The sequence below is a fragment of the Oncorhynchus mykiss genome, chromosome 9, assembly GCF_013265735.2.
Source record: "Oncorhynchus mykiss isolate Arlee chromosome 9, USDA_OmykA_1.1, whole genome shotgun sequence".
Lineage (NCBI taxonomy): Eukaryota > Metazoa > Chordata > Actinopteri > Salmoniformes > Salmonidae > Oncorhynchus > Oncorhynchus mykiss.
The window spans coordinates 39,372,806-39,395,563 of NC_048573.1; the positions used below are offsets into that span (position 1 = coordinate 39,372,806).

The 22,758-nt window shown below is 43.3% G+C and overlaps 1 protein-coding gene across 1 annotated transcript; it reads left to right on the forward strand.

The window, feature by feature from the left end:
* The first annotated feature begins 2,562 nt into the window (after positions 1 to 2,562).
* Positions 2,563 to 10,420, forward strand: LOC110532026 (rho-related GTP-binding protein Rho6). Its single transcript, XM_021615615.2, has 5 exons — positions 2,563 to 2,848; positions 3,794 to 3,881; positions 7,440 to 7,549; positions 7,732 to 7,866; positions 7,944 to 10,420. Exons 1-5 carry the CDS (start codon positions 2,729 to 2,731, stop codon positions 8,187 to 8,189), a joined length of 699 nt encoding a protein of 232 aa, XP_021471290.2. The 5' UTR covers positions 2,563 to 2,728; the 3' UTR covers positions 8,190 to 10,420.
* The last annotated feature ends 12,338 nt before the right edge of the window (positions 10,421 to 22,758 follow it).

The following is a 22,758-nucleotide window of genomic DNA, read 5'->3' on the forward strand; positions in this document are numbered from 1 at the left end:
GTGTCAACTGTAAAGTTTTGTGGAGGAGGTATAATGGTCTAGAGCTGTTAGTTATGGTTCGGGCTAGGCCACTTAGTTCCAGTGAATGGAAATCTTAATGCTACAGCATACAATGGAATTCTAGATGATTCTTTGCTTCCAACTTTGCGGCAACAGTTTGGAAGGCCCTTTCCTGTTTCAGCATAACAATGCCCCCTTGCATAAAGCAAGGTCCATACAGAAATGGTTTGTCGAGATTGGTGTGGAAGAACTTGACTGGCCTGCACAAAGCCATGACCTAAACCCCATCGGACAAATTTGGGATGAATTGGAATGCCCACTGCGAGCCAGGCCTAACGGCACTAATGCTCTTGTGGCTGAATGGAAGCAAGTCTCCGCAGCAATGGTCCAATATCTAGTGGAAAGCCTTCCCAGAAGAGTGGAGGCTGTTATAGCAGCAAAGGGGGAACCAACTCCATATTAATGCCCATGGTTTTGGAACGAGATATTCGACGTGTCCCCATACGTTTGGTCATGTAGTGTATGTTCGAGGCTTTGCCAACCTAAATTGATTGCCTTGGCAACACCATATATAGGCCCATTGTAAAAATTTTTTTTTAATTTTTTTTTTACAATTCACAAATGCTCTTATCCAGAGTTATTAGGTTTAAGTTCCTTGTTCAAGGGCACATCAACAGATTTGTCACCTAGTCAATTATAGGATTCAAACCAGTGACCTTTCAGTTACTGGCCCAACGTGCTTATCTGCTATGCTACCGGCCACCGACAGGAATAATTGGGAAGAAGAGAAAAGGTGTCACTAGCTGAGGTGCCTGTGTGCTGTGCTGTCCTTACTTCACCTAGTCACTTGGAACATTTCAAATTCTGAAAAAGGGGGTATTCCTTTCTTCCCTTCCCACTCCATCTCCTTCTCTCGCTCCCTCTCCCCCTTTAATCTTTCTTTCTGTCTCCTAAAATCCTGGGAGTCTGCCTGAGCCCCAGTGTGGGTTTGTATCCCTGGTGGAAGGAGGTTTCTGGGCTCCATAATTACCTCTCGGTCCTGCAGCCTTGCCAGAGGGAGCGCTACACATTCTGCCTGACATTGGTGACACTTGGCCAGGGTAAAACCAGCTTCACAGCAGCCTGTGACAACCCCCTCCTGGGCAGCCCACTGACACACAGAGAGAGGTGCAAAGAGACGGATAAAAGAGGTCAGGTTGAAAGTGCCGTGTTAAAGTTGAAAAGAAACAGTCAACATGATAAGAATGTATACATCAAAACAGGGACAATTTTAAGAACATGTTTGGCTATGTGTTATTCTAACACAGTCCACTATTTTCGGTGTGTCCTTTTTTCAAAGGTGGGATTTTACCATGTAGCTCAGTTGGTAGGGCATTGCGCTTGCAATGCCAGGGTTGTGGGTTCGATTTCCACGGGGGACCAGTACAAAAAAAGTATGTACATGTAAGTCGCTCTGGATAAGAGCGTCCGCTCAGTGACTAAAATGGAAATGGTTCTCTGCGGCCCAGTCTTTCGAGCGGTGCTGTAAATTTCCGTGTGCACAAGACCATCCAAGTTGCTATAATGTGCTGATTTATACTATGGCATTTCATGCCATAACACTATGTGGCTGTTTGTGTGTATACCCATTCATGTTCTGTATAACTTGGCATGCTCCACTTCCCCCCCAAATGGCAGACTTTGTAGGTTCTGTGGTGTTTCAGAGTCATGAAGCCATCTTTCGTCTGTTCAGGCTTGGCAGTAAGTGTGCTCTGATTGTCTGTGCTACTGTCACCACACGCTAACTCTTACATGAACATATGCTCACTCACAGGCACACACACACACACACACACACACACTGATGACACACTCCCACACAAACGTGTTTTTCAGCACACTGGCTGCACCTGCACATTGCACCCAGTCAGCCATTGCATACTCCATCTCTGTTACATAGAGCACTTTCTCTGTCCAAACGATTGGTTTCCTGCCAAATGTATAGAACTTGATGAGAAGACAAATAAATGTAATTCTTCTTCATTTTAAAAATCCTGTTCAAGATCTGGGTGAAATATAAGTAGTGGAGTTGGGTCCACACATGTCTGCGAAGCCACAAGGGTTGGCAACACTTTCCAAAGTTGCTTGCCGAGGTTGTGATCCCTTGAACTTTGAGTCAGGAAACGTTTCCGAAATCCACACAGCAGCATTTTTCGTATAAATTTACGCAGAAAAAGCTACCGCTGGGCATGAAGAAGTGAGCAGGTACTTTCTATTGATTTATTCATGGCAGGGTTACTTCAGATGATTTGGTGTGTGTGCGTGTGTGTGTGAGATAGAGGGCTAGGGTGAAATAAAGGTGTCAATCAAATCTATAAAATGGAACTGAAGCTGGTAAAGCGGTGAAGTAGCATTGTTACACATCATGCACTGGACATAGATAGACTATATGTAATTGTATACTTTAGAACAAAATTGACTGACTACCAACCCTGATCTTGCATAGCCTATGCGGTCCGAAACGCATGCTGCGCAACAATGAGCAGAACGCAAATTTTCATTGGCTGACGCGACAATATAAAGTTCAGCAGTGTCATAACTCGGCGCATACCGCTGGCAGCAAGCTCCATCGAAGGTGTACTTACTGTACAGCATCCCGGCGGAATGCACTGATAACTCACAGAGGATTTACACGTGTTTTTATTTCGCATATCAATTTATTGTGTTCGTCAACCAAATCGTATTCACAATGAAGGAAAGGAGACTTACCCAGCCTCTGGTGGCGAGATGTAAACTGGTGTTGGTTGGGGATGTTCAATGCGGAAAAACGGCGATGTTGCAAGTCCTTGCCAAGGATTCCTATCCTGAGGTATGCAATGTCTACAGCTGGCACGTTTGACTGAATTATAATACCCATATCCTAAATACATGCGGAATAGGCTACATACACAGACTATAAAGAGATGACAATAGCAATAGAAATGTAATTCTAATTATATGATAATAACGAATAGAAGTTTAATATTGCATTGTTTTCTGGACTTGGAAAGATTGATTGAGTAAACTGGAAAGGAAATGCAAGTCAGTACAATTCCTCTGAGAACTTCAATGTTGAAAGAAATGTCAAATTGTGCTTAATTTCAAATGGAGTGCTTAGCGCGTAGAGCTCACTCTACAGACTTGTTGGATGCATTTGCAGTTGGTTTTGGCCGTGTTTCAGATTATGTTGTTTCCAATAGAAATGAACGGTGATTAAATAATGTATTGTGTCATGTTGGAGTCATGAAAGCATTATTCACGATTCATTCATGATTATTCGTAATAATGGTACCATCCACATGAATGTAGAAGTGTTCAGAAACATATTCTATTCTTATTTACAGTAAAAGTGACTCCAAAATCACACAATACATAATTTAATCACCGTTCATTTCTATTGGGAACAACATCATCTGAAACACAACCAAAACAAACTGCAAATGCATCCAACAAGTTTGTAGAGTCACATGCTTAATGTAGTGCTAGGAATATGGGACCAAATGCTACACTTTATCCTACTTCAATACACATACAAGTGAATAGGTCCAAATACCAAGGGGCAGGACTAGATGTTTGAAATGTTTTCCTTTCTAAACAGTACAACTGTTCAGATGCCTTATTTGGTCAGACAGACAGGACATTAGCTACAGACTGGGATGATCATTTTGTGTCAATCTAATGATGATCTACTGATGATTACTGGGGTGACTGTTTCACAACGACTGACCGTACTGTAATGCGTAGCTAATGAACTCGCTCCTTTCTGCATCCACAGACCTATGTTCCAACAGTATTTGAGAACTACACAGCGTGTCTGGAGCTGGAGGAGCAGCGCGTAGAGCTCAGTCTCTGGGACACGTCAGGTGAGCATTACACTCTGCACCCCCCATGCCCACATCCAATATACCTTACAGTCATTGAGGCATGGATTTGAGCACATCCAGGTTATAATAAGCCTTAATAACGGCTTATACCAAAGGTTATAGTATGTCGTGTCTCTCTATACAATATGCTCTACCTGTGTAGCAGGTTTATGATGCGGGAAATTAAGTTCAAGTCCAAAAGCACGCCATTTGAAATTTGTGTCAACGTTCAAGTTCTCAGACTAATTGTACTGTAAAACCTGACTTGTCATTTCTTTCCAGTTTAACATTTCCTTTCCCACCCGCCCTGAAAACAATGCAATCAGAGAGTTTGCGTAAACAACAGTAGGCTAACTAAAGGCCCATTGGCCATTGTCTCACAGTCTTATTTAACATCATAGTGTATACTGTATGGTTGTTAGTTGTTTGTTATTGTTTTCCTTTAAGATTGCGATCTGTACTGTTGTCCTGCTGCTTATCACAGGTAGTGAGTGATGTGGTAGGCTGCTGAGGTTTGAGAAGTTTTCTCAGACAGTGACACAACATTTGAATGCAAATGACCATTTGTGTGCCTGCCTGTTCTCTGTTTCGGTCTCCTCTCCCTTCAATTTATGTTTAGAAGGCATAGAATGATGCAGGCCTAATTCATTTGACACTACAGGGATCTCATTCCCAGGAGACAAATATATCCCCCTCTCACCACCTACCCCCTTACTAGAGGAATGTCTAATAACCTGTTGGCTCTACATCAAATATGACACCTATAGCGGGCACGCCCACACACACACACACACACACACACACACACAGTGTTGTGGTGACCTACTGACAAGGGTAGGATCCTTCACACCTTCCCAACCAGTTCCATGTTGTTGGGCTGGCCAGGGGGTTGCCTCTGCATGAGTGGTGGGAAGAGTGTGCGTGTGTGTGTGTGTGCAACAACAATGATAATGGTGATCACAAAGACAAGGTCCTTACCTTTTTCAGTGCCCCGTCTAATGAGTCTGGGCGGCTGACGTCGAACCCAATGTGGAGTAGACGTTGAATTGACGTCTGTGCCCAGTGGAAAGCGTGTACAAAATGCCATATATAATAGAAAACATCACAGGATTTCATTCTTTCGCTTGGTCTGTTTCACTTCAAAAGAGATGGACCGAGCTGGATGCTCGTCCACTCCGTAGCGAAAGTCCCGTTACATAATTACCATTTACATTTTTCACACCTTGTTTTAAAGCTCTGCCCGGCATATAAGGTTAATAATATATAATATAATTATTTTCTCTGAGGTTGCTCTTATTCTCATGTTATTTCTCTCTTTTCCTTGACTGAGGGTGTGTGAAGAGAGGCAGTGTGTCCCCTTTAGGGTCAGGCTGCTGTCTGTGCTCTGCTGTGGAGTGGGCTGTGTTGTTGTGTAACAGAGTTGCTGTGCCTAACGATTCCCCCCCCGTGCCGCTCCTCTCTGAGTTCATGGTCAAGCTCTGCGGCGGCCTGTTCTCACCGTCTCTCTCTCTCTCAGGGATCGGACTCGTTTAGTTCTCTTTCCCGTTGCCTCTCCAGCCTCCATCAACAAGCAACCAGTTTATCGTTAGGTTTTTAGACTCCTCCTTCTCCCAGTGTTGTGTGTGTGTGAGTCCACGTCCAGGTAGGGGAGGTGTGTGTGGGAGGTGTGTGTGTGTGGGAGGTGTATCACGGCTTGTATCCTCTCTCTCAGCTCCAGGGCTCAGAGCCATCATCATGTCTGTTTCCCCAGTGTTGCATCACCCTGGGCTCCTCTCTGCCAAATGCTGACGTTGTCACCTACTGGAAAAACAAGTCAAATCGCTACTAATCAGTTGCCTCGTTCCTTGCCTCGACACACTTGACTGTCCATACAGTCATTCCCTGTGAACGTCAGACAATTGTCTCCCTCACAGGAGAGCGTTTGTTAGGCTTTTAGTAATGGATTGGATCTGAAGACGGTGTCACGCTGACAGTAGCAGGAGGGGATCCTATATCATCCAAATGCATTTCGCACTACCCATAGAGGCATACGTAGGTCATACATCCACATGTGAAGCTTTTCTTAATTCATTCTTACCTGGTTGAGTTCGTGTTCAATACGTTTCCGGAGCAGGGAGAGGAAACTGAATCTGTGGCTGGGGTGCGAAGCGACGAGGGAGCACAACAGAGGACGGACATTCGGTGAAGCATCTGTTTTTAGCCACAGGGACCTCCCTTTGCAGCAATAACATACTAACATACTTTTACACTTCGATGTGTAGCCCCATAAAGCATATAGGCACGCACACACGCACACACACATGCACACACACACAACGCTCACAACACACAGATTTTCTTCGCAATTGTCTTCAATTTCTAACACGAGAAGCATTTACTTTTTAGCTTAGCGGTCCTTGCTAACGACGTTGTGCATACATACAGCATGTGTATTGAATCATGTCAGTGTGTTGCTTCATATACGATACACTCTTAGAACAACAATCTATGAAAGTGTCTCCCTTGACAGAGAGATCTTTATTTCTTCTATCTGATTTCAAGTGGGATTTCTGCACAGACAAAGGGTTCAATATAAACCTTTTGGGTAACGCAGGGGTGTGATTGGGATAGAGTTATAGTGTACAGTCTGCTTGTGTGTTCATGTGATTTATTGGCGAGTTCTTCTACTGAGTGGGAAGGCGTGGGGCTTTAGTGAAATGACTTACTGTAGATCCGAGGGTGAGGGAGGAGGAAAATTGGAGTGTGTGTGTGTGCGGAGAATGGTTTGGGTGCAAGAGGGTTGGGGGGGGGGGGTAGTAAAATAGAGGGTTGGATTCAAGCATTGTCTACCAAGGCTGTTGCCGTAGTTACCGGGGGGGAGTGGGTGGTGTCCGGTGCTGTGTGGGGGGACTGACTCCTTGTGTTAATAGTCTGAGAGCAGTACTCAAGCATCTTTGTCTGACTGCACCCAGCAGCCATCGTTAGCCTATAGCATCCATGCACCCAGCCCTGGCCTTTACTATAGCATCCCAGCACCCAACCCTGCAATACACCAAGCACCTAACACTCCTCGTTCTTGGTCTTTAGTGGGGATGAAAATTGCCCCAGGGACCACACGATCCGATATTATCATGATACTTAAGTGCCTGTATACGATGCTTACTGCGATTCTCACAGGTCTATGTGTATTGCAATTGGATACACTGATTTTTATTGCGATTCGATGTTCCAAATATATTGCACACCGGATGTCTGCTGTAGAGGGACAAGAGAGCCATGAGAAAACGATCAGTCATGGAAAGTGCTGAAAACAAATTGGCTTCCTATTTAAATACTAAAGTTTTGGTGCAGGTACAACAAACTAGCAGAAAAATAATATTGTCAAAACGATACGATATTTAGTCAAAAATATTATCCCAATAGGTAACTGTATCAACAAGCAAAAAATTCTCCCATCGCTAGTCTTTATACTGTTCTGGTACGAACCATTCTTATTGCAACTAATGGAGCCTTATTAGTTTGGTACTGTCCTTTTGAAAGCCCTGTGACTGACCCCAGCCGATCTGTTTGACCCTACAGGCTCTCCGTACTACGATAACGTCAGACCCCTGTGCTACAGCGACTCAGACGCTGTGCTCCTCTGTTTCGACATCAGCCGCCCAGACTCATTTGACGGTGCACTGAAAAAGGTGAGGATCTTGTCATTGTGATCGTCATCATCATCATTGCCGCTGTCAATTTCTTCTTCCTCCTCCTCATTGTCATCGTCACAATCATCGTGATCATTCTCTCTGTATACAATGTACATTACAGCTGTGGTTATGATACATTACAACAACCTTATAACAGTCATATGTCCTTTTCATTGCAGTGGAAGACAGAGATCCTGGATTTCTGCCCCAGCACACGCATCCTCCTGATAGGCTGTAAAACAGACCTGCGCATGGACGTGTGCACGCTTATGGAGCTGTCCAATCAGAAGCAGACACCCATCTCACATGAGCAAGTGAGTCTTTCTCCCTTTCTCTCTCGCTCTCTCTCTCTCTCCCCATCTCACTCTTGTTCTTCCCCATCGTGTTGCAGGGGTCCTCCATGGCCAAGCAACTAGGTGCGGAGGCCTACCTGGAGTGTTCAGCCTTCACCTCAGAGAAGAGCATCCACAGTGTGTTCCGTACTGCAGCCCTGGCCTGCATCAACAAGCTGCAGCCCTCCACCAAGCCCAGCCCCGCCCGACGCCTCTCCAAGAGACTCCTCTTTCTGCCCGGCAAGTCTGACCTCCTCTCCTCCACCTTCGGCAAGGACAAGGCCAAGGGCTGCTCCATCATGTGAGGGAAGGGAGTAGAACCCAGACAGTGGTGGTCAGAGAGGCACTCCATTGACCGGTCCAGCTGATAAAGGGGGGTGTGGGGTGGGGAAGGGAAGGGAAAGTAAGAGGGAAGGAAGGGGTTTCTGTTTAATCCCTCTGGCCTCCCCAAACATCCTCCCCACCCCCACTGACGGCCCCCTTTAAAAAAGAATGCTACCCCTCCATGGTTTACTCTGTGTAGTCTATACTGGTCTTCTTCATGACCCCCCCATCCCCCAAAAACACATACACAACAGACCCACACAGACACACACCTCACCAGCATACTGTAGGTTAGTGCAGACTTCCTTTTATAATGCCAGTGAGAGCGAAATGATATAAGAAAACAACATCAATTGTAAACACAGCATCTCACCTCTTTGTAATGTTGATGTGTGTACCATCCATCATCCTTGCCCTAAATTAAACTTGAAAATGTTAACGTTAAAATGGGGATCTTTGCTAAAAAAAAAAGGATGAGGTGGCCAACCTCTACCTTCCTGGCAATGAGAGGGAACGGTACCCAGAGTACCCAGTGTGACGCAACTGGGGAGGTTTGAGAGAGTGGGCCTTAAATGAAATTATTTCCATGGCGACCCCTACAGTATTTTTTTTTTAGGACATTAAATCTGTCAGCAATGAAACAGGGTCTGGAGGAGGGATATGGCAAGCACACCGCTCTTAAAAGAGGTCGTGGGGAGGATAGACTGAGCGAGTCTGAAGGAGTGCTATGTGACTAAACATTCACACGGGCCATTAACAGTAAGACTGGGGACATGCTGTGCTGAGAGCAGAAGAAAAAGAACTGAGGATGAGAGAGAGACTTGTTTTTTTTTCCTCCTTTAGTCAGCCACTCTCTTCTTCATCTCAAGGTGTTTAACTTCAGACGTTGATGGAGTGGGGTGATATTTATAAGGCCACTTTTACTGTCCAACAGTCTTTGATATTTGATTTAACAGAAGGAGAAGAGTCCCCCCTGGTTCCTCTAAGCCTCATTTGGATCATTCTTAAATCCTCTGACCTTGTGTTTACGTAACACATAAAAGGTCAATAATTCTTCACTATGAGCTTTTAACCGTAGCATTGAAGGAGTCAGGAGCTCACTCACTACGCCTCGAGAAGCTTACCGGTGGCAGGGATAAGCTGATCATGTCATTGTCAACACTGGGTTGAAAGAGAAGTCTCCTTGCTCCACGATTGGTCACCTGAGATGAGACTCTCTGGAGTCGTCATTCTTGTAGTGTGGCTAGTCATGATAGTACAGGATCAGAGCCTTTACAAAGCTGGGTATCTCATTCATACTGTGTGAAGAAGAGCTTAAGAAATGTAGATGGGGTAAAGGGTCCTGGGTGTGGTAAGGGGTGTGGGTGGGATGGGTTGGGTTGTGCCGAAACAGAACTAACAGGCTGGTCCTGTCTGAAGAAAGTTATTTTTCCATTTTTGTTCTGCTTTGTATTCAAATCTTTTAAGTATAAGTTAATTTCATTTTTTTTGTTTTCTTCTAATTTGAAATCTGCTTTCTGCCCAGTCCTTTTTTAACTGTTTATTGTTCTCTGCTGTTTTTGTTGTTGTTGTGCTTACTGACGTCATCTTGTATTAGGAGCTGTCTACGGCTCAGCTAACGGAGGACTTCATGATTTGTTTGGACATATAGAACACTGGAATTTAACATGTTGCTTAGCAACAGTGCGAGCAGGGGCAGGCGTGAGCAGGGGCAGGCGTGAGCAGGGCTGCGGTGACTGGGATGCAGTTCCTGTCTCTGGGAGAAAAGAAAGATGTCTTGTCAACTGGGCTCCTCACCATTACTTTGTAGCACCAGACAGAGACCACTACTAAGGTGACGGCTGGACATTTCAGTAAGTAGAACACTGCTGAAAAATATCTGAAAAAGCTCATTTGAAGCCTCCAGCTCAGTGGCAGGTGTAAGAACAACACAGGGATTTTCAAAAAGCAATGTGAGTACCTTTCCAAACTGAGTTCCAACCAAAACACTATTTTTTTTTAGCAGTGAGTGACGAAGCATGTTGTTGAAACGAAACAAAGCGTTTGGGATATGTAAAATGGCTTGACCTTTGTTTATTAATGAGATACTGTATTGCTCAATGTTGTCATTTTTATCTTTTGACATTTTTAATTTGAACGGACACTGAGATTTCGGTCCGCCCGTTTTCTGTCGGGATCTGAATAAAGTTTGCTTTTGTTCATCATACTCTCAGATGTTTCCGAGTTTTTGTGTGGTTAAGGTTTGGTTTGGTTACGGGGGAAAGCAACATCTATAAGTTGTTTTGAATGTTTATGAGGCATTATAACATGTGATGGTGGTGGCATACGTAACGTGTCATCAGCACACCCTCAAACGCACCGTCACACTCCCTGTGACGAGGAAGACTCTCGGGCACTAGCAGCCCTGTTGGGCTCATCAAGCTCTCATCTTAATTCTGTTGAGGAGTCTTTGGCTAAAATCACGTCCTTGAAGTTAATGAAGATGTTGCAGCAAAACGTGCGCCATAAAGAATAACTTGAGAGTTAAGAGCCACTCACAAATATAGCTAATTGCCTCTTACCTTTGGGCCTACTTTGAGATCATGTTAACGGATGATACACACGTGCTAGGACTAAAGAAGGATCAGCCTAATAGTACCGGGGCATAAGTGATCAAATTGCTGAGGGTGTGTTGTAATTTAGTCCACATTAAATGCCCGATTTGATCATCTTTAACCGAAAAACAACATGAGCACCGGTGACACTGAGAGCTATAATGATATGAATGATCCCCACACTGCACCTCAGAAGGATATCATTTTGGCTATTAGAGAGCGAACAGGGCTATTACGCTAATGCATCACATCCACCTGTAGAGAAACCACTTCCGACACTTCATGCTCTGCTATACTGTGATGGCAGACACAAGTTGCCCTAAGTAAGATTGCAGCTTCATAGCATTTGTTAAGTAGAAAAGTATATCGATGCATTGTCTTTCAGCTTTACTTTGAGCTATGATGTAGGGTAAATCAAATGCAATCAATCCTTGTGTGTCTTAACCATAACATTAACATTAAAGTGTTGGGTCAACTAAGCTTACTTTAAGGTTCTTACACCGAAGGAATGTAGGATAGATAGTGATACAGCTATTTGTTGTGTTTTGTCTTCAAAGAAGAGTGACGTGGTTGTTTTATCCCAGGTTCCAGGGTCCAATAGTCTGTGAGCTGTATGTTTGGCCTCTGTGTCTACTGATATTAAGTAATATTGAGATTATTTGAAAAATTGAAATGGTGGGAAATGTAACCAAAATGTGTATAGCTCATATGGCCTTGGTGCCACCCCTCCCCAAAAACACGCATATACGCGCACACACAGGTTTAGTATTTTAGTCATGTACCATTACCCTGTGGTAATGCTCACTGCAGAAGTGACCTATTAGGCAAACCCAGCACCAAAAAACATCCAAGCATCTCTGAACTGCCCTGGTCTGTGTCCAACCTCAGTAACTCACTCTCTCTCTCTCTCTTTCTTTCTCTCTCTCAATCTCTCTCTTATACAGTCACTCTCTAGCTCACCCTCGTCTCTCTCTTTCTCTCTCCGTTGCTCCCTCCTCTCACCCTCGTCTCTCTCTTTCTCTCTCCGTTGCTCCCCCCTCTCACCCTCGTCTCTCTCTTTCTCTCTCCGTTGCTCCCTCCTCTCCCCCTCGTCTCTCTGTTTCTCTCTCTGTTGCTCCCTCCTCTCACCCTCGTCTCTCTCTTTCTCTCTCTGTTGCTCCCTCCTCTCACCCTCTTCACTTAAAGCTGTCCTTCTCCCCCTCTGTTTTGATATATTTCCTTCTAACGATGTTTGTCCTTCGCTGTGTCTCGGTCTGTGTCCTGTTGTCACTCTCTGTGCCATGATGGACACATGGGAGCGGAGGAGAGTTTGGGATTCCTGAGCTTACATAGAAAGACTACCTTATCCTAAGTGACACACACACACACACACACATCTCGCATACACGTAGACGTACAAACAAACACACATTTCTCCATCTCCTCAACAGTGACAGAGGGGCAGAGGCACATCTGTCCAGGCTCAGAGAGCATCTGGGCTGGGGTGGTGTCTGTGCTTGTGGGGGTGTCTGAGACACAGGGAAAGCCAGCAGAAAGTGGCCGAGGTGGGAACACACTGCTGTTACCAATCTACAACAGATCTCCTCTTCTGCCAGATCCTGACAATAATCCTTGGATCAGTGGATCAGGGGACAGGTGTTGCATCTCCAGCCTTATGTTGCACACTAGATATACAGTGCATTTGGAAATGATTCAGACCTCTTGACTTTCTCCACATTTTGTTACGTTACAACCTTATTCTAAAATTGATTAAATTGTTTCTTCCCCTCATCAATCTACAAACAATACTCAAAAATGACAAAGCAAAAACAGGTTTTTAGAGATTTTTGCAAATCTATTAAATATTTAAAAAACTTAAATAGCACATCTACATAAGTATTCAGACCCTTTACTCAGTGCTTTGTTGAAGCACCTTTGGCAGCGATTACAGTCTCGGGTCTTCTTGAGTATAACGCTACAAGCTTGGCACACCTGTATTTGGGGAGTTTGTCTCATTCCTCTCTGCAGATTCTCTCAAGCTCTGTCAGGTTGGATGGGGAGCGTCACTACACATCTATTTTCAGGTCTCTCTAGAGATGTTTGATTGGGTTCATGTCCGGGCTCTGGCTGGGCCACTCAAAGACATTCAGAGATTTGTCCCAAAGCCACTCCTGCGTTGTCTTGGCTGTGTTCTTAGGGTCGTTGTCCTGTTGGAAGGTGAACCTTCGCCCCAGTCTGATGTTCTGAGCACTCTGGTTTTCATCAAGGATCTCTCTGTACTTTGCTCCGTTCATCTTTGCCTCAATCCTGACTAAACGTTCCCACAGCATGATGCTGCCACCACCATGCTTCACCGTAGGGATGATGCCAGGTTTTCTCCAGACGTGACACTTGGCATTCAGGCCAAAGAGCTCAATCTTGGTTTCATCAGACCAGATAATCTTGTTTCTAATGGTTTGAGAGTCGTTAGGTGCCTTTTTTTCAAACTCCAAGTGGGGTGTCATGTGCCTTTTTCTGAGGAGTGACTTCCGGCTGGCCACTCTACCATAAAGGCCTGATTGGTGGAGTGTTGCAGAGATGGTTGTCCTTCTGGAAGGTTCTCCCATCACCACAGAAGAACTCTAGAGCTCTGTCAGGTTCTTGGTCACCTCCCTGACCAAGGCCCTTTTCCCCCGATTGCTCAGTTTGGCTGGGAGGCCAGAGTCTTTGTGGTTCCAAACTTCTTCCATTTAAGAATGATGGCGGCCAATGTGTTCTTGGGGACCTTCAAATGCTGCAGACATTTTTTGGTACCCTTCCCCAGATCTGTCTTGGAGCTCTACGTACAATTCCCTTGACCTCATGGCTGTGTTTTTGCTCTGAAATGCACTGTCAACTGTGGGACCTTGTATAGACAGGTGTGTGCCTTTCCAAATCATGTCCAATCAATTGAATTTACCACAGGTGGACTCCAATCAAGTTGTAGAAACATCTCAAGGATGATCAATGGAAACAGGATGCAATTGAGCTCAACTTTGAGTCTCATAGCAGAGGGTCTGAATACTTATGTAGATAACGTATTTCTGTTTCTTTGCGAACATTTCTATAAATCTGTGTGCACCTTGTAGGTTATAGGTTATTGTGTGTAGATTACTGAGGAGGAAAAAATATTGAATTCATTTTAGAAGAAGGCTGTAACATAACAAAATGTGGAAAAAGTCAAGGGGTCTGAATACTTTCTGAAGAGCCTGTACAACATGATAGTCACCTGCAAGTTTTTTTTTACTCTTTACATTACAATTGACCTCAGTGCTAATGGGCAGAGTGGTGAAGATAGAACGTTTGTGGTGATTCACTAAAGATTTACCATGTCTGTCTGTCTCTTTCTACAGGATATGCAGTACATAGGCCTAGCACTCATTATAATGCATGTACGCACGCACACACAAAAGCACACAGGCACGCACTCACACACACACACACACACACACACAGGGTTGGAAAAAATGCCTAGCATATAGGAGTCCTGGCAAATTAGGCAAACATCTGGCCAGACACAGCATGTTCATTTAGCCAGTGAGCTGTGGAAGTTTGCTCCAGGCCATGCATATGGTGAATTGATGAGCTCTTCTGCCATAGACTGCAGCCGTTTAATAAGGCGGACATTTTGTTTTCACAGTTGTTATTGTTGTATGAAATGTTTGGATCCAAATACAGCACCTCTAGTTTGGTGTTGAAGAAGTTCCCAGAAGGGATCTGCCTTGTGATTTATTTAAATCAAATCAAATTGTATTTGTCACATGCTCCAAATGCAACAGGTATTACCTTTCTGTGAAATGCTTACTTAGAAGCCATTAACCAACAATGCAGTTCAAGAAATAGAGTTAAGAAAATATTTTTTGCTCTGGGGCGGCAGGGTAGCCTAGTGGTTAGAGCGTTGGACTAGAAACTGGAAGGTTGCAAGTTCAAACCACCGAGCTGACAAGGTACAAATCTGTTGTTCTGCCCCTGAACAGGCCACTGTTCCTAGGCCATTATTGAAAATAAGAATTTGTTCGTAACTGACTTTCCTAGTTAAAGGTTAATTTTTTAAAATTTTAATTAGCTAAATAAACTAAAGTAAAATGTTGATAAAAAGTAACAGAATAAAATTACATAGCAATAACGAGTCAATGCACAGGCTTCTGGTTGGGTTATGTGCGTACGGTTAATGTGGGGACGTCGTCCACATAGTTATTGATGAAGCTGAGGTGAGGTGGTATACTCGTCATTGCCATTGAACGAATCACAGAACATATTCCAGTTTGTGCTAGCAAAACAGTCCTGTCGTAGCATCCGCGTCATCTGAACACTTCCGTATTGAGCGAGTCACTGGTTCTTCCCGCTTTAGTTTTTCCTTGTAAGCAGGAATCAGGTGGATAGAATTATGGTCAGATTTGCCAAATTGAGGGCAAATTTTTCCCTCTGGTTGTACACATGACTTTCTGGTAGAAATGAGGTGAAACGGATGTAATTTTGCCTGCATTATACAGCCACTAGGAACGTTACTTCTGGATAAGCATTTTCTTCTTTGCTTATTGCCTTATACAGCTCGTTGAGTGTGGTCTTAGTGCCAGCATCGGTTTGTGGTGGTAAATAGACAGCTACGAATAATACAGATGAGAACTCTCTTGGTTGATAGTGTGGTCTACAGCTTATCATGAGGTACTCTACCTCAGGCGAGCAATACCTCTAGATTTTGCGTACCAGCAGTTATTGACAAATAGACATACACTCCCGCCCCTCGTCTTAACAGACGTAGCTTCTCTGTCCTGCCGATGCATGGAAAACCCAGCCAGCTATATATTATCCGTGTCGTCGTTCAGCCATGACGTAAGATAAGATATTACAGTTTTTAATGTCCCGTTGGTAGGATAGTCTCGACCTTAGATCATCGAGTATGTTTTCCAGTGATTGCACGTTGGCCAATAGAACCGATGGTAGTGGCTATTCACTCACTCGCCTCCGAATCCTCACAAGTCATCACGACCTTCTCCCGCTGTATCTCCGCCTTTTCTTCATGCAAATGACGGGGATTTAGGCCTGGTCTCCGGAAAGCAGCATATCCTTTGCGCCAGGACTCATTAAAGAAAAAAATCTTTGTCCAGTTTGAGGTGTGTAATTGCTGTTCTGATGTCCAGAAGCTATTTTCGGTCATAAGAGACAGTAGCAGAAACTTTATGTACAAAATAAGTTACAAACAATGCGAAAAAACAAATAAAATAGCAGTTGGTTAGTAGCCCGTAAATAAGGAATTTGCATTGTATTGTTGGATAAGACTCATGAGTACAAAGCCAAACATCATGATGACAAAATATCCTAACATAAATCAACCTGTTTGTTTAAAAAAAATAATCTAGCACATTTCTGAAACGTGTCATCAACATTGGATAAAGGCCCAATCATCATGACCATAAATATGCTATTTATTTTCATTTTCCCCCAGCCATTGTGAATGGATGCATTGTAAGAAATAGAGCTGTATATGACAATGGTCATATATATACAGTAATATAAAAGAAAGGGATTGGCCGGATGTTTCAGCAACTGGTCTATGAAGTCTTGACAAAGGGCAATTTACTCTTCTTCCACGTGGATGGAAGAGAGAGGCGAAAGTTGGTGGGAGGCGGTGAGGGGTTAGCCGAGGTGGGGGACCTGGCAGGGGGGAATTACGAGCGGAGAGGGGGTGATTTAGGGGAAGAGTTCTGCCCAACTGGTCTGAAATCCTCGAGGAGCGATGGTTGTTCAACTATTAGACGGGGAAAATGGCCGATCTGCAGTGATGCTCGTTACCAAATAAGTACATCATCTATCAGACATGGCACACAGACACATACACATGCACACAACGCCTCTATCAGACACGGCACTGCAACAGCAGGAGGGAGAGACGGGGTGAGGGAGGGGATTCAGGGCTATGCTGCATGATTACTGATGGGCTATCTGCACCCAATGACACACAGACAACACAAAGCCTCCCTCTGCCTCCCTCTGAGCGAGCGGTGCTGCGGCCACTGTGACTGCCATAATTCCTGTCTCGTGGTGTAGAAACGGGGCTCTAAAACACAGGCTCGATAGAGCTAGGAGGGAGGGGTGGCTGTGTTTATTTGTATTTTTGATGTTTGTATTCTCTCGACCAATTTAACATCCCCGGTTTATAAGACAGAGGAACACACAGAAGCGTAACCCCCCGCACACTGATTTGGTACCAACCCCCGTATACAGCCTCCATATTGTTTTGTTTTTGTTGCTCTTTTATTTTTTACTTTAGTTTATTTAGTCATTATTTTTTTTTAAACTGCATTGTTGGTAAGGGCTTGTATGTAAGCATTTTATTGTAAGGTCTACTACACCTGTTGTATTCGGCGCATGTGACAAATATATATATATATACAGTGCCTTGCGAAAGTATTCGGCCCCCTTGAACTTTGCGACCTTTTGCCACATTTCAGGCTTCAAACATAAAGATATAAAAGTGTATTTTTTTGTGAAGAATCAACAACAAGTGGGACACAATCATGAAGTGGAACGACATTTATTGGATATTTCAAACTTTTTTAACAAATCAAAAACTGAAAAATTGGGCGTGCAAAATTATTCAGCCCTCTTAAGTTAATACTTTGTAGCGCCACCTTTTGCTGCGATTACAGCTGTAAGTCGATTGGGGTATGTCTCTATTAGTTTTGCGAGAGACTGCCTCCTTGCAAAACAGCTCGAGCTCAGTGAGGTTGGATGGAGAGCATTTGTGAACAGCAGTTTTCAGTTCTTTCCACAGATTCTCGATTGGATTCAGGTCTGGACTTTGACTTGGCCATTCTAACACCTGGATATGTTTATTTTTGAACCATTCCATTGTAGATTTTGCTTTATGTTTTGGATCATTGTCTTGTTGGAAGACAAATCTCTGTCCCAGTCTCAGGTCTTTTGCAGACTCCATCAGGTTTTCTTCCAGAATGGTCCTGTATTTGGCTCCATCCATCTTCCCATCAATTTGAACCATCTTCCCTGTCCCTGCTGAAGAAAAGCAGGCCCAAACCATGATGCTGCCACCACCATGTTTGACAGTGGGGATGGTGTGTTCAGGGTGATGAGCTGTGTTGCTTTTACGCCAAACATAACGTTTTGCATTGTTGCCAAAAAGTTCAATTTTGGTTTCATCTGACCAGAGCACCTTCTTCCACATGTTTGGTGTGTCTCCCAGGTGGCTTGTGGCAAACTTTAAACAACACTTTTTATGGATATCTTTAAGAAATGGCTTTCTTCTTGCCACTCTTCCATAAAGGCCAGATTTGTGCAATATACGACTGATTGTTGTCCTATGGACAGAGTCTCCCACCTCAGCTGTAGATCTCTGCAGTTCATCCAGAGTGATCATGGGCCTCTTGGCTGCATCTCTGATCAGTCTTCTCCTTGTATGAGCTGAACGTTTAGAGGGACAGCCAGGTCTTGGTAGATTTGCAGTGGTCTGATACTCCTTCCATTTCAATATTATCGCTTGCACAGTGCTCCTTGGGATGTTTAAAGCTTGGGAAATATTTTTGTATCCAAATCCGGCTTTAAACTTCTTCACAACAGTATCTCGGACCTGCCTGGTGTGTTCCTTGTTCTTCATGATGCTCTCTGCTCTTTTAACGGACCTCTGAGACTATCACAGTGCAGGTGCATTTATACGGAGACTTGATTACACACAGGTGGATTGTATTTATCATCATTAGTCATTTAGGTCAACATTGGATCATTCAAAGATCCTCACTGAACTTCTGGAGAGAGTTTGCTGCACTGAAAGTAAAGGGGCTGAATAATTTTGCACGCCCAATTTTTCAGTTTTTGATTTGTTAAAAAAGTTTGAAATATCCAATAAATGTCGTTCCACTTCATGATTGTGTCCCACTTGTTGTTGATTCTTCACAAAAAAATACAATTTTATATCTTTATGTTTGAAGCCTGAAATGTGGCAAAAGGTCGCAAAGTTCAAGGGGGCCGAATACTTTCGCAAGGCACTGTATATATATATTGATTTGAGAATAAAGCAGTGCTTCAATGATCACATAGGACTTCATATAAGTGAACCTCAGTCATTACATATATTCCTGTTCGATTTCTCTATCCAGAGCTATTTTGATGTAATGACTTCAGGCAGCCCTGTAGCATCAGTCTGTGCATGGCTGTGTGCTCTGGGGTTCCCAATGAATCACGTCGACTTCCCCAGACAGCATATGCCAGGGCCTTTCTGTTGTCCCCGCACCCGCAGGACATAGCCATATACTGTAAATATGCGCTATATTAAACCATTTTAACATACTTAATGTGCTCACAATCAAATCCAATGTGTACCTAATTTATTGTAAAATGTCGACCACTGATAGTATAGCCCTTTCTCTTAATACCACGCTCCTATTATTCAATCAGTCTTCTCAGTCTGGTTTACCATCTATTGCTCATCATCATTTGTATTTTATTTATTGAACCTTTATTTAACTAGGCAAGTCAGTTAAAATCAAATTCTTATTTATAATCAACCTATATGATGGTGATGGTAATTGGAGCAGTGGGATGAGCAATAGTGGTTATTAGAATGTGTGCTATGGCCTGAACCCTACGTTATTGACGCGTACCCATGTGTGTCTATGTTCAGTCCTATGTGGTTCCTTTTATCTGTTTGTGTGCGTGCGTGCGTGTACATCTGTCCTGTGTATACTACTAAGCAGTTTATCCTGTGTGCTCTGCATATCTCTCATTCCCATGTGTATTTCGATAGAGGTAAGCAGCAGCGGCCCAGTTGGCGCTCACGCATGACTGCACTCTGTTCACGTCTGCTGGAGCGACGTCCTCTTATGTGACTATCAGCCCCCCCCCAGCCAAACCCTCTCCCCATCTGCCCTACTACAGAGACCCCATAAGTTTACCCATCCTGGCCCCCCTCACCTTGCCATCCTCCCCATCCCCCTGCCCGTCCCAACCCCCCCAGTTTGGCTTGCCCCGTGGGCATGTTCACAGTGAATGCGCTCATTTAGCTATCTAATTAGACAACGCTGCTTGGCATCGGGGGCATAAGGGGTTGGGGATCGGGCGCAGGGCGTTTTGGGGGTTTGGGATGTGGGTAGGGGGTGGGTTGCTGGACGTTTATGTTGTAGGTCTGAGGTGTATAGATATATGGAGGTCAGGTCAAGTTACTGAAGCTCATCTGCTGATTGGAGGTTTTGTTTGGTCTAGTTTGCATTATAGTCTTAATTTTCCTTGAAACAAATAGCATGGCTTATCTTTCCTGCATTCCCTTGACTCAAGACAAGGTTGTGCGTAGGCTCAAACTGATAGATCAGCAATCCACCATTTGTGTGCATTTAAAAGACAAAAAAATAAAAAATCTGAAACAAGCAAATTATTTTGAAACCAAAATGAACACTAAAGCAACACTACATCGCCTTATACAAGAAATCACTGACGTCTTCTTCCAAAGTCTATAGTACAGACACACATCCCTGGGCCATTAGGACAGTGTGACGGCTTGTATTACGCAACACTTGCTAAAAGTGCTTCAACTTGCACACTCCTAACGATCATGCAAAATGACCAATGATCTCACATGGCAGAGCTACCAAACCATGTACCTACCATAACAGAGATGAACTAAACTTGCTGGATAAACAAAAGCCAATTAGGTCAGTTAGAATTCCCAATCGCGTTCGAATATTCATGGTAAGTCACCTGTGCGCTATTCAGTTCTCATGCCAGTCCTTGTGTTGGCTACTCACTACATTCACTGCAGAATAGGGTACAGTACATAAAGTGCTTCCAGAAAGTATTCTCACCCCTTTACTTTTCCCATTTTTTTTATATACTACAGCCTGAATTTAAAATTGATTAAATTGAGATGTTTTGGTCAATGGCCGACACACCCTACCCTATAATGTCAAAGTGCCATTTTTCTTCTATACATCTACGTATATATATATTTCTATACAAATTAATTAAGAATTAAAAACTGAAATGTCTTGAGTCAGTAAGTATTCAACCCCTGTGTTATGGCAAGCCAAAATAACAAGATGCATGGACTCACTGCATGTGCAATAATAATGCTTAACATGATTTTTGAATGACTACCTCATCTCTGTACCCAACACATATAATTATCTGTAAGGTCCCTCAGTCAAGCGGTGAATTTCAAACACAGATTCAACCACAAAGACCAGGGAGGTTTTCCAATGCCTTGCAAAGAAGGGCACCTATTGGTAGATGGGTAAAATAAAATAAATAGCAGACATTGAATATCCCTATGAGCAAAGTTATTAATAATTACAGTTTTTAATTACATTTTGGATGGTGTATCAGTACATCCATTCACTGCAAAGATATACGCTAACTCAGTTGCCGGAGAGGAAGGAAACTGCTCAGGGATATCACCATGTGCCCGATGGTGACTTTAAAACAGTTACAGAGTTTAATGGCTGTGATAGGAGAAATCTGAGGATGGATCAACAACATTGTAGTTACTCCACAATACTCACCTCTTTGACAAGTGAAAATAAAGAAGCCTGAACAGAATAGAAAATATTCCAAAACGTGCATCCTGTTTGCAACAAGGCACTAAAGTAATACTGCAAAAAATGTGGCAAAGCTATACAATGTCCTGAATAGAAAGTGTTATGTTGGGGGAAAATACAATACAACAAACTACTGAGTACCACTCTCCAAATTTTCAAGCATAGTGGTGGCTGCATCATGTTATCGGTATGTTTGTAATCATTAAGGACAGGGTGGGGGTGGGGGATAAAAAAATGGAATGGAGCTAAACATAGACAAAATCCTAGATGAAAACCTGGTTCAGTCTGTTTTTCACCAGACACTGGGAGATGAATTCACCTTCCAGCAGGACAATATCCTAAAACCCAAGGCCAAATGTCTACTGAAGTTGCATACCAAGAAGATGTTGAATGTTCCTGAGTGGCCGAGTTACAGTTTGGCAAGACCTGAAAGTGGTTGTCTAGCAATGATCAACAAACAATTTGACAAAGCTTAAAGAATTTTGAAAAGAATAATGGGCAAATGTTGCACAATCCAGGTGTTTAAAGCTCTTATAGACTTGCCCAGTAAGACTCACAGCTGTAATAGCTGCCAAAGGTCATTCGAACATGTAATTGACTCAGGGGTTTGAATACTCAATAATCAAGATATATTAGTGTTTTTTTTTTCATGAATCTTTTACAAATGTTAGAATGTTTCTTCCACTTTGTCATTGTAGAGTATTTCCTTTAGAACGTTGACTTGAAATGACAATTCAATCCATTTGAATTCCACTTTGTAATACACACAACAAAAAAGTCAACGGGTGTGAATACTTTCTGAAGGCTCTGCAGCTACCCTGTGGTCATTGGATGGGTGTACACCGCACAACAACTGTTCTACTCTGCTGTTTGAGGACTATTGTGGCCTTTAGAAAGACTGAGCCCTCTGCCAAGGTGTATGAACTCTGGACATTCCTCTGGGACTGAGGCATTCCTTCCTCACACAGTAGAAGCAGGAAGGAACATCCATCCAGTAAGAGCACATCATATCGTATCAGGTTGATGATACACTGTAAATAATATATTATCAAGTAACTGGTTCCACAGCCTCTTTTGTTTAGTCCACTTTTCAGTCAAGTGTTACCTGAACTGAAAGAATTGTTGGCCCAAACTTAGCTCCAACTTGCGAAAACGTAGGCAAAAATTCAGTCAACTTTAAAATGATGTGTTTGCTCAACTTGTCTCGAATGTTCATTCAACTAGAAATTATTATTTGTTCATCTTATCTAAAAAAAAAGGCTGTTGAACTCATAACACACACACACAATGCTTTTAACATACAATGTTTTCAACTTGCATACGTTGACATAGATGATTACATTATGCATGTTCATGTATACAGTAATTATTATTCAACATGTCCTCATCTGGGATTTGAACTCACAACCTCTTATGCC

Bases quoted from the DNA above. Each gene is read 5' to 3' on its own strand.
- LOC110532026 (XM_021615615.2), top strand. From the start codon at position 2,729: ATGAAGGAAAGGAGACTTACCCAGCCTCTGGTGGCGAGATGTAAACTG. The intron at 3,882-7,439 runs GTGAGCATTACA...TTGACCCTACAG, and splicing joins CAGTCTCTGGGACACGTCAG to GCTCTCCGTACTACGATAAC. The intron at 7,550-7,731 runs GTGAGGATCTTG...TTTTCATTGCAG, and splicing joins TTGACGGTGCACTGAAAAAG to TGGAAGACAGAGATCCTGGA.